At 43.3% G+C, this 12,463-nt stretch overlaps 1 protein-coding gene across 1 annotated transcript; it reads left to right on the plus strand.

Annotated features, from left to right (window-relative positions):
- The first annotated feature begins 453 nt into the window (after positions 1-453).
- On the plus strand, positions 454-11,511 carry LOC121297081 (transport and Golgi organization protein 2 homolog). The gene is made up of 4 exons (XM_041223089.1): positions 454-509; positions 2,846-2,934; positions 6,363-6,499; positions 7,874-11,511. The coding sequence occupies exons 1-4, from the start codon at positions 454-456 to the stop codon at positions 8,015-8,017; spliced, it is 426 nt and encodes a 141-aa protein (XP_041079023.1). The 3' UTR covers positions 8,018-11,511.
- The last annotated feature ends 952 nt before the right edge of the window (positions 11,512-12,463 follow it).

A 12,463-nucleotide genomic window follows, 5' to 3' on the forward strand; every position in this document is an offset into this window, starting at 1 on the left:
ACATTTTCATGGCCCTCTAATAAAGTCTGCTGGGTTCTGACAGGCAGACTCAGTAGTAAACTGTGCCCATGTCTCCACTCTCAAATATATGAGTTTAATTTGGTCAGTGCCAGTGGGCTAAGGGAGATGAAGCTGCAATTCATTTATACCTGTCGACAAAACTCGCTGGTTCCTGTGGGTCAGTTGTAATTCTTCCACATAAAATGTGCTCCCCTGTTCTTAACAAGGCTGGCAGAGTCTGCAGCAGCACGGCAGTGGAAGACAGCGCCCGTGTTTGTAATATCAGGCCCTCCTCATGTTACCAGCAGGGTCCCGAAGCCCGACAGGGATTGAGAGCTTCCTGGATCTGGGGGTGGTCCTAACTCTGCCTTCTTTTCTTTGCAGACCCCTCCAGCATGACCCTGCAGTGACTCTGTTACTAAGATCTGAAGCTTTCCTGCCCCCCGACCCCCCATGTGTATCATCTTCTTTAAGTTCGATCCCCGTCCTGCATCAAAAAATGCATACAGGTACAGTAGTGTGAAGCTGTAATAATCGAGGCTGTTACAGCTTCCCAAGGTTTTGCTATGGGATTCACCTCGGTTACAGCCACCAAACGCGCTGTTATTTTGCTTGCTTTTCTGGCCCTGATATGACCATATCTCTGTGCTGCTAAAACAACAGTGCTGTCCCGCTCCATGGTAACAAGCACTCAGCAGATCATTTGCTTCAAGTACATCACATCACAAAAACAAAAGTATAAATGGCAACAGAATTGCTGCATTTGCATTAGCAGTGCGTCGGGCTAACCTGCATTCTGGGGCTTGTCAAGGTACTGGTCAGCACTGGCAAGTGCCATTGAAATCAAAAGCATACAGACGTCATTGTTGCAGCGAGCTGAAAAGTTCTGCTTTCCTTGAAACAAGGTCGATTTCAGAGAACAAAAAAAATTATAATAATGACAACCTAACTATGCAAGGGCATGAGAAGGGTAGGCAGTGAAGGTTAGAGCAGCACTGTTTCTGCTTCTCAGTGGTCATATTCACAGGGTCTATGTTAATAAGGCTTTTCCTGTCGAGCGCAAGGTTACGAGGCTCATTTTCCTAACCTTTCCCACTGTTAAATGTGAGTCTTTTTCTTACAAACCCATTGTGCAGGTGGAAGCTGAATAAAGAGCCTGCTTATCTTGAATGTAACAAGCACTGCTGATTTCATAACTGTGGTGAGTTTCTGTGTGCCATATATCTTTAAAGCTGCATGCTCAACCGTATTCAGCTTCTACAGTATTCACCAGGATAGAGCCCTTGAGACATGCGTCTCATTTCCAAAGGGGGCCTGGCAGGAGAAGATGGCAAGAAATCGCATTCTAATATCATTTCAATCTTGGAGTCTGTTTAATACGTTTGAGGGGTCCTCAGAGTGGGGTCATGGAAAGGTTTGGGGTGGAGGGGCACATTTCCACTGCGTTTCTCTTTTTAAAGCGCTGTCGAGCACCTGTCATTAGCTGATGATTTTCAGGGTCCACAGTGCTCGTGTTCTTGTCCATGAGTGGGCTTGGCCAGCACAATCTCAAGCTCTCAGTGCGACTGGGAGCATCAGCAGACCTTTCCACACTCCTGCTACTGGAATATATTCTGCACCCAGACCTGGGAATCCAATACGAAGGCTGAAGCCGTAATGCTGCAGTGAATCATCACATCACAGTCCGTACCTGTCAGTGTGTGGGGATTTATCCAGAGGGGAGTCGGCGTGCTTGTTTAAATTTGAGTTGCTCTGACCCTTTGTTCAGTGGTTTAATTGTGTTGTTAAATAGTTTTTTTATTGATTCGTTAATTTCCTTTACATGCTGGGGAATGTGTGCTGTCATTCCAGTCAGTGACACGCGTGTGTAATATTGGGGAGGCGCTCTCTACAGTGGTGTCAATTGCTCATTAGCAGCCCTTGCTTTAATAGCACATTATTGGCAGCTGCTTTAGCCTTTCTGTCGGTCAGCATCGTGTCCATCACACTGCATACTGTAAGTGACAGCTCTGCACAGTACATACCAACTTGTATCAGGAGCACAATCACCCTGCATGGATGAAAATTGTGTATCTTAGCCCAGTGATTTGCTGCTTGAAGCAATCACTTTTAAGTGATGAGCCAAATGATTAGCATAATGAATTTGCATAATGACAGCATGTGCTCCCTGGAGTTGGAAATCTAACTGGAGGTACTTCTCCCTCGGCTAGTATCTGCGTTGTCAGGACTGAACGAGGGCCGTCCTTCTGATAATAATATAGACGATATGCTTTCCGTACAGTCCAGTTGATTGCAATGAGAAGTAGCTCTGTGCAAACTCTCTGCAGGCAGCGCAGGGCTCTGTGGTCTCCTGTTAGCAGTCATGCTTGCCCCCAGTCTCTAGATCTGTGTATGCTGAAGAATTATTTATTTTTTTTTCAGTGATGGTTTACAAAGATTACTCCCTTCCAGTAACCTCAAAATTGGCAAACACCATTTCAACATTCCAGCGTATCCCAGTGATATTGTACGCTGTACTCAAATATTGATATTGTACACTACACTCAATTCCCTGATATCTGTCTATCAGGTAGTTTTAGCTGTTGGGACACAGCCAGCCCCATTGCAAGCTCTACAGCGCTGTTGTAATGATGTCGCTTACTGGGTATAAAATGCAGCAAAGTGTTCTCAAGGCTGCGTCGGCTTGAAGTTGGCACACGAAAGACCTTTATTATGAGCCCTGTGAGAATGATTATGTAGACACCGTGTCTACAAATTCAGAACACAGAAATCAAAAAGAGAATGAATTAGTAAAAGGTCCCTCTCGCTTTTTGTTTGTTTGTTTGTTTCTTGTTTTGTGTTTCAGGCTCATCTTGGCTGCCAATAGAGATGAATTATATCATAGGCCAGCCAAGATTGCAGATTTCTGGGGGAATGGCAACGAGATCCTCAGCGGTAAGGGCACGTCTGATCCTTAGAAATGCACTGGTAATGAAGTGTGTGTGTGTCTATGTATCTATGTGCGTTTGTGTGTGTGTGTGTGTGTATATGGACCTCTGAGAACTACATACCAGTGAGCAGGAGGATGATGGAAAATGTAATTCTGAGAGGTCCATGCAGGTACATGTGAAGCCATCTTGAAGCAGGAAATGCAATTTAAAAGTTTGAAAAAGTGGTCAAAATGTAAAAATATATATTTTTAAACAATACACACACCTTACGTAAACAGCTGTAGCAGCACACGGGAACATGCAAAAAGGTCCTTATGTACCCTTTAACCCTGGCTCTTGTCCATACCGAGTGATGTTAAACACAAGTGTGTAATGTTCAGAATTTTTGGTGATTTATTGTGATGTAGAGAAGAACAGTGGCATGGTAAATTACAATCTCATTGTAGGCAGAGTGGCTGAGCTGAATCAGAGCTCATGGTAAATTACAATCTCATTGTAGGCAGAGTGGCTGAGCTGAACCAGAGCTCATGGTAAATTACAATCTCATTGTAGGCAGAGTGGCTGAGCTGAACCAGAGCTCATGGTAAATTACAATCTCATTGTAGGCAGAGTGGCTGAGCTGAATCAGAGCTCATGGTAAATTACAATCTCATTGTAGGCAGAGTGGCTGAGCTGAATCAGAGCTCATGGTAAATTACAATCTCATTGTAGGCAGAGTGGCTGAGCTGAATCATAGCTCATGGTAAATTACAATCTCATTGTAGGCAGAGTGGCTGAGCTGAATCTGAGCTATTTTAGTCCTGCATTGGTTTATTTTGCGTTTTTTGGTTTTGTTTTTTCCTTCGCTCGTCGTATTTCTGAAATTTGTGAAATTAGTGTTTTCTAGGCCATGGGGTGCAGGTTACTGCTGAGACCACAGAGTAGAAAGAAATAAAGAAAGAAACCTTCCCTTTTTCATTACTCTAAACATCGGTCAGACAGCTCTTCATTTAAGGGATGTTTCTGAGGCCGGCCGCAGTAAATGAACTCTAATTGGCTGATTGTTTTGCTCTGGTTCTCAATCAGATTAATTACAGGAATCGATTGTCATTTGCTCCCTGTTTAGAAGAAACACACAGGTGCCAATTGTTCTTCATCAATAGTTGATTTATTTTTTTCTTGGTGAAAAGCTGTCTTTAATGCATCGATGGCCATGTTTATTGCCAAAGACAAGGATGGATCACTCCTTGTGCGACTCTGGGCGAGTGAAGAGGATCCCATGTGTAGAGAAATGGTAAAGAACTGGATGTGCAGTTCCAGCTCTGAGCCCAGTCCTGTAAAGTTAATTCCCGTCTTGGTGAATCGTAACTCTGTAAAGACATTGGCTCCAGAAACAGCAGTCCTGTTAGGAGGATCAAGCAGCAGGAGGACCTCCAGGAACAGGGCACCCTTTTGTAGACTGATAGCAGCTGAACTGAAGTCATTTATACGTGGTGGAGGAACTTCCAGTCCATTTCTTGTGAACTGTGACACAGTGTGCCAGAGTCGCTGAGCATGCATTTAAAACATGCTTCTGCAATCATCTTGCCTTTGGTTCATGCCAGGAGAGGGTCAGCGAACATGTGACTCACAGTGATGTTTCCCAGAGTACACTTGGCTTAATTGTAACATGTTTTTTTGTTAACTTTAGGAGCATACCATACTAGCACTCAGAGATGATAGAGACTCGCACTACTGCTGCTTCTGCTCAGAGTCAATGCGTCGTGACGTGTTGGTTTATTTTTAGTGCAGGCTCAGAGAGGCTGCTTCTGCGACCCTTGTGTTACTGCTCTCTCTCAGCGCTGGGAGATCATCTTGTCTCTTTAAGCTCTTTGTTTCGTCACTGTGTTTCTGATTCAGGAGGTGTGTTCTTCGGGTGCTCCCAGAAGCACGAGCCCCCTCAGCACTTCACATTGCATAGCTTTGAGTTCATTAGAAAGGTTTAGAGATTGCATTCCCCTTGTTTCTCCCCTTGTCAGAAAGCTCTGATCACATAGCAGTCTGAGGTAGAGGCATGCGTCAAAGAAGGGTGGTGTAGCGTCCACTGCAGATTCACTTTTTTTCTGTTTTTTAGTCTGTTGGCTATATTTTAGTCATAGACTCCTTGTGAACCTTAAAAAGTGACTAGATGCACTCTGTATTCCCAGCAATAGGAAGCTCAGTTCAGAACTGGGGTTTACTAGACTGTGCTGACGCTTGCTAATATAAAGACACTCCAGCTGGTCTAGCACCCTGATCACAGACTTCATGCAGGATTCAGTAATTCAACAGAGTGACTGCAGACCTCATACAAAGATACAGAGAGCGTAATGAACCACTAGAATAAAGTCCATTGAGGATCCTTACCCTTTGAGTAAACTCGCTATGAACCTGGAAACACAACATGTTTTTAATGTGGCTGGGCAGTACAGCATGGCAACAATGCAGCCTCTCTTACCCACATCCCCCGTCACTCTGCAGACCACATTAAATTACAAGGTCAGAGGCTCATTCCAATGGTTTGTTTTTTTTCCCCGCCTTGTTGCCTCTGTCTGAAAACCGAATTAAATGCACTTCTGTTTCAAACCCCTACTGTGTCAGTATTTGCTGCCTACAAACAGATGCTCAACTGCATCTCACTGGCAGTCATTCTTCAGCTGCGTCTCACAGATATGAAACGCCCTGAAGCAACATGCCTTTCTGGAGTTATGTGATGGCAGCATTTTTTAAAAGGCGCGTGTGCAGATATTTGCTTTGTAGTCTCGCGGGAGTGCAGGCCCTCTGTGAATGCTAAGTAACTTGGAAACCTGTGGGCTGGTTGTATGAGCAGGTAATGCTTTCTCCTAATGCTTTAGTTAGGCTGCTTACAGAGATGATTGGAGGACCTGGGGAGAAAGGGTAGGATATAAGAGCAATCGTACAGTTGTTTGTAAATAGCATAACCGTAACATTTCAATATTGCAGTTTTTCCTTTTGATGATAAGCTTGCCCTGTACTGACTAACCCCAGACACTTCTGGAGATGAACATCTGGCTGTAGCCAGAGAAAGCGGACTCTGGTGATTAAGTAGAGGTCTGACCTTCACAAGTTGAAAGCCTTTCGGTGGCTCTTCCATCCATGGTGGGAGTAAATCAGCCTTGCTGACCTCGCATGTTAAAGGAGGTGTGGGTTCACAGCTGGATAAACTCAGGCATGGCTGGTAGCTTTGGCATGAGTCCAGGCTCTGTGCTTCTCATGCTTCATGAAGTTCTAAGGCCAGGCTAGGAGGGAGAAGTCAGCCTTTTGTGTGACTGCCCATACACAGTCCACTGTTTTCAACGGGAGAGGTGCCATGCATTCATTTCCAACTCCACTGTGATTAATTCTCTTTAATTGACTCCCCCCAGCCTGGCTGTTAAAACCTTTTGCTTTAATAATAATAATAATGAATGTATTTATTGCTTTGTCACCTAGGCAGTCTGGTTTCAAACTTCCTGACTGAGAGACTGGACAGCTTCTCTTACCTGAAGAAAGTCTCTTCTGAAGGGCACTTGTACAATGGCTTTAACTTGATAACAGCAGATTTGAAGTCAGTATTCCCCTAAATGTGAATGAATGGCAAGGTCTAGATTCCACTCCCAGCACAGCCTCTTTTAACCCAAGTTCAGCAGGCAAGGGGTTTTATTGTTTGTTTGTTGGACGCAGAGGTCGTGGGGCTGCTTGCCCTAACCCCTGTGAATGACGTTTCGAAATAAGAAAGAAAAGAAAACCTTCTAAAAATGCGCCTATCAAAGTATTTCCAGCACAGAAGATGATGCGTTTCAGGGGAAAGTTTCTTGTTGTGTGCGGCTATTTCTTATTTAGGAAAGCTTTTTAAAAAGACAAACTGCTTGGAGAAATTGAAGATACATTGTAGCTGATTATTGTTTTCCATTGTGTTTCTTTATGCTCTGATAAAGCCCATGCCAGTGATTGCTGTGGCCTCTCCTATTCCTATTGGAATTGGGCTCCAGGAGGTCAGGCTTCCTTGAACCAGTCCAACACAGACAGTCGCAGTTTTATCCTGGGCGGACGTGGCTAAATGGCTCTTAGTCTGTCCCTTGATGGCATTGCTCACCTTTCACTCCTGACTAATAACCTTGCTTTAGTGTTCAGTTGAAGCGAACAGCAAGCGGTAATGTCAGGTACTGAGATTGTGTGATTGTGACTGTCAGGGCAGCTTGAGGCTTTGCTGCTGTCTTGTGGTGTTCCTTGCACTTCTTGCTTTTTTAATGCTCTAAAGAAATCACAATTGAGAGGAAGAGAAGAAGAAAAAAAAACTCCACTTGTCGGGCTGTGATTATTATTATTATTATTATTATTATTATTATTATACTACAATTGTTCCAGCAAAATAAAAAGAAAGTTTCCTGCAAATCTAATACTTTAGTCCCTCAACGTGTTCCCAGATATGATTTGTTGATTTAAAATGTTGAATGGAGACACAGTAACAGTAAAGCTGTCCTCCGATCTTAAGGAATGTGCTGTGGACCTTGCAGTAATGAAACAGGAGAGATACAAGGTGAGAGGTCCTTGTTACTGCTTCATTTACAAGCTCCATGACTCCTGAACACTATGTTAGTGTGGCCATCCTTATAAAAGTGTCCCCTAACAAAAGCACAGCAAAGTGTAATAAAGCACAGTGAAAGCATTGTAAAGAATAGCAAGGTATGGTAAAGCATCTAATAAGACCTGCAAACCGGGGTAAACTGTGGTGAATGTGTAGTGTAACCATGGCAAAAGCAAAACTGCAAGAGTACTGTGCTAGACTTTTATAAGGGCAGATACACTTAGAGCAGGTTTGAAATGTTTATACTCTGACCTCCTAACTTTACAATTTCTGGGCTGGGCTGGGCTGGGCTGGGCTGGGGTGGGGTGGTTTCCCCCGCTGTGTAGATCATTACAGTGGGTTATGGAATGTGTTTTAACCCCTGTGTTCTGTCTCTTGCAGGACCAACACTATTATCCTCATCGATGGAACGGGGCACGTCTCTTTCACAGAGCACACCATGCTGCACTCTGACGTGAACCAGTGGAAAATGAGCTCTTTCCAGTTCACACTCCTCCAGTGAGACCACGCTGTTGTCCTTTAGACTGGGGAACATTTCTCTGAGTGAAAATTTATTATAAAAAAAAACAAACAAACAAAAAAAAAAACAGCTTTATGTGAAATAAACTCGTAGAATTTCAGATGATTTCTTTTGCATTGCCATCACACTGCAGTTCAAATCTACTGAATGAAGAGATATTAAGATACCAAAGCTAGAAGCAGCTTGGTGCTTCAGCCAGACCAGTTACTAGGTCATTGTGTTGCGCTCCTTATGCTTCAGTAAAGCTGTATAAGCACGCTCCCCACCGCAGAGGAGATGGTGCATCTTATTATTAATGCCTTGGCAGGGATCTCACTCCTGCACTCTCAAGTTCTCCTCCCTTCTGCACATTAGATTGTCCCTGGATTCTTGAAAGCACTAATTATGTCCTCCTCTGTCTAAAGGTTACAGCACAGCTTGTCAGTGAGGGCAGAAGACATTGCCGGCACATAATCGCATCTGCAGCAGTATTGTGGCAATATTTATCTAACAAACCAAGTAGCTAGCAAACACTTTGCACAGGGTTAAAAAAAAAGAAAAACATGGCGATAAATAAACACACAGCTGTAATCCGGGAGATGCCGAGATGTGACCCCTGCAATCCAATTTACAACCTGATTTTAACATCAATAGACCCCTTTATGCACCCTGACACTGGCCATGACAGGAGCTGAAACATCCTGATTGTGTTTTAGTTTTGGCTGTAAGGTCTCTGTGCATGTGTTTCGCAGGCTGGTTGCTATGAAGTTAGTCGGCCACTTTATCAGTTCACAGCACAACAATTAAACTTGACATATGGAAGAACCAACAAGAGGGCAACAGTAAGCTTGGACTTCCACTTTGGTTTAGAAATGTGCCTTTGCACAGTAGATGATGCCTATCTGATTTACATATATAAAGCATTTTCACAGGGACGCTTTTGGCAGGTGGGATCCTGCAGATGGTTCAGGGTTGCTTTGCTCCACACCAGCAGTAAAGTGACCCTGTATGTTTAGTGCTATACCTGCCTCCTCAACACTCTCCACCTACACTGAGATTCCATGCATAGGTATGATGTGAAGCGCTGTATGTGCTTGTGAAGAGCAGGTTACTGAAGATGAAATGGATTCCATACCCAGCAGCAGTGTTTTAATTAAGAGTCTTGGAGAGGGTGAATGGGGGTGCATGCTCCAGACCGTGGTTCAACGTGGAGCCAAATGCATTCCGGCGTTCTCCCGGCCTTCTCTTGAGCTTTTCGTTTCTGAGCTCCTCTCACGGCATCGGACGTTTTAATCATTGCCTCTCCAGTCATATGTTAACAAAGCACCCATATTAAATGCTTCCTGCTCATTGCAATGGGTATTATTTCCAGGCTGCAGTCGTTTGAATAAGTGTTCCATCATCATTTTTCAATGTTTTCTTCTTTTCTCCCATTTGGAGGTTAAGTGCAGTTCTGACCTTCGCGTAGCTTCAGCCTGATTCAGCATCTCTATCATCTCTTTTTTAGATTAAAGATGAAACACATTCTGGAACAGAACTGAGCAGTTTGCACTGCCTCAGCTGAATGCAGCCCTCGCATCACACCAGCAGCACTGTAATACAGGAGCACAGTTCCTCATTTCCAGTCCACATTGTTGTTTGTGCTCTTAACAAGCGTGTCGTACTGCTTTGGCCCAGTACACTCTGATCGCTGTTTCTAGTGGGTGTGGACGCTGCTTAAGCATTTCAAAGCTGTACTGTAAATAGCACCATCTGTTCTTGAGCCTCAGCTTTTGCACTAAGAGCATTATTGTGGAGTCACCCTTGTGCCATAGAGGCAGGCGTATGGCTTTCTCTCCTGCTCAAAGCACCTCCTCTCATTGTTATTTGTTTAACACAGACTGATCAGCCATTAGGGAACACTGTACTGTGTCAGAGGGCATTTCAGATTAAAAGCAGAAAACAAAACTACTGTACTTTGTCTCTTTTCAAGTCTTAGCTATGCATGTGCCAAATACCATCTCTGCATGTGTGATTGTGGTTCATTCATAGGGTTAAATCATTGTTGTAATGGACCCTATTATACTGATTCATTTAGTTTAACACTGATGATACATCTCTCCAATATTGCAAAATAAAATCATTTGTTTCACGCAGATTTCCTAAGGTGTTGCGCTAGTGCAAAGATTGCACCTTCTCGAGTGCAATCTAATACTAACAGACTTGGAATATGAATTGTACAGACAGTTGTTCTTAATTATTATTTTTTGCTGAAGACAGTAGTGACCTTGATTGCATCCAGACCTGCTGCTGCTGCTCATTTCCATGCAGGGATGCTTCTTGCTGTTTGGTTTTCTGGTTTTAACTTGCAAAGCTGTAGCCTGTTTATTCTGGGGGGTTGCCAACGTTTACCAAGACACTGTGCAAGCCTAATGCTTCAGTGTGTACCGGACTGACTAGACTGCATATCACCTGTGTTGATGTTGTGAACTGGGAGAAGACGCGTTGGATAATATCATTGCACTCTGTTTGATCGCTGATTGCAGCTTGATCAAACAATTAATCCTGGTGCTGTAGCTCGGATCTGCACAGTGTCTCAACTATGTGATGTGTTAATCCTGCTGCCTACGTAATGCAATCCTCTAGCAACAAAAACAGATTCAATTGTGGCAGCTCCCCAACAAGTTAATGCAAAGAGGTGATGAATTCTGATGTTTTAAAGATTGCATTCCATCAACTGAATGAAAAGTGATGGGAAAACTGGGCTTTGCATTTTAGGATCTTCGGACACTGCCCCCTGGTGTCAATATTTATTGCAGCAGCTTCTTGAGAACAATGCCTCCATCGGCCTCAGTTCATCCACCTGCAACACACCACTGATCTCATAGGAGAGAAGAGTCACTTTTTCTGTTTCCACTGTGGGCGCTGTGAATGACACACGTCCTTTTTTAGATTAGAAAGTAAGAAAGGAACCTTGATGTGGGTATTGGTGTGCGAAGCATTCGTAAATGAAAAGGAAAGATTTGTGTTGGAAGAAAAAGTTATTTAAACCACTTTTAAAATAGAGGTTTTATGATTTATTTATTTTTTTTATAGACTTGAAGGATTCACAAAGTATTCAACCCACTACTAAATGTGATGCATTTTTTTTTTGAGTAAAAGGAAGATACAGAAAAACCAGGTTCTGTCTTAGCACTGGGTTAGGGCTCTGTGGGTTGGGGTGTCATGGTTAGTGCCCAGTTCCCTTCTGTCTCCCTGTTGGTATGCCCCAGTTCTCTTCACTCTCCCTGTTGGTATGCCCCAGATTTGCAGGCTGGCAGGTTCAGGGGTCTCAGTACAAAACTTGTGGGTAAAAGTACAATATTTTTTAAAGTATTTATAGAAAACTGAATAGTTTTAACTGTGTTTTTATTCTTAATTGGTTTTCTATTCTGCATTTACAAAAGCTGTGGTTAATAATACTAATAATGTACAGGATGTCGTGACTGTCTGTTCCTATCGCTGCACCTGAAAGCACAATAACCCTAATAAAACATTCAGTGCTGTGTATGTCTTTTCATTGTATTCTTCCTCTTGATCTATCCAGCAGCAATGGCTATTCTTCCATCAAAAAAGCTGCAGAAGAGTCTGAAGGGAGACAAATAATGACATCTCAAAGATAGGCATACAAATATAACCAGGTCAATAAAAGCATGTGTCATACACACTTGAATAAATGTGGCCAAGGTCCAAACCAACACAATAGATGTCTGGCTGTTGTTTTTTCTTTTGTCTCCTATTGGAGTATGAACAGTTTCAAATCAGACTCACCCAGTCACCATGGTAACTGGGAGTAGAATCATTTTAAGCACTGTATCCAGCAGCTAATATTGGAAGGGAATAGGAAGGGAGGACGACAGCTCCTGTTTATGCTCCACACGTTAGTGGTGGCTGCCACATATTATTTAGGTTATCATTTTGGTTTTCCTTTTTAGAATACAATGCTTTGCATGGGGTCAAAGGCAGGAATGTGCTGCTCTGTATCTGCCACGCTGTAGATGAATAAATACACTGAGCCCAGCTGGGTTACATTCGCCTCTGAGCTTCTTAATTGCTGAGAAAGCATGTGATGTGTTTGCAGTAATCATAGGACTGACAGAGGCCACGTCAGGCCCTGTGTGTGAGGCAGTGTGGAGGAATACAATCCCAGGATTTATTGCAGGCTATGTAGTGTATTTAAAATGCTGATTCAGCATTGTCAAGGTACAAGTTGGGTATTGCCTACTGTCAGGCTGTGTTGGGCTATATAGGTTTTAGCTCTAATACAAAGTGTGCACCACTGGCAATAGTGCAAAGCTTTCAAGAAACAACATGGATGCATAGAGGAGACCACACTGATCAGCCTTAAATACATAGAGGAGACCACACTGAATCAGCCTTAACTGCATAGAGGAGACCACACTGATCAGCCTTAACTGCATAGAGGAGACC

Source organism: Polyodon spathula, chromosome 22 (genome assembly GCF_017654505.1).
Source record: "Polyodon spathula isolate WHYD16114869_AA chromosome 22, ASM1765450v1, whole genome shotgun sequence".
In the NCBI taxonomy this organism is placed as follows: Eukaryota; Metazoa; Chordata; class Actinopteri; order Acipenseriformes; family Polyodontidae; genus Polyodon; species Polyodon spathula.

Excerpts from the sequence above, each read along its gene's own strand:
- LOC121297081 (XM_041223089.1), top strand. The coding sequence starts at position 454 with ATGTGTATCATCTTCTTTAAGTTCGATCCCCGTCCTGCATCAAAAAAT. Across the intron at positions 2,935-6,362 it reads TGGCAACGAGATCCTCAGCG|TATTGCTTTGTCACCTAGGC; the intron begins GTAAGGGCACGT and ends AATGAATGTATT. Across the intron at positions 6,500-7,873 it reads TAACAGCAGATTTGAAGTCA|CCCCTGTGTTCTGTCTCTTG; the intron begins GTATTCCCCTAA and ends AATGTGTTTTAA.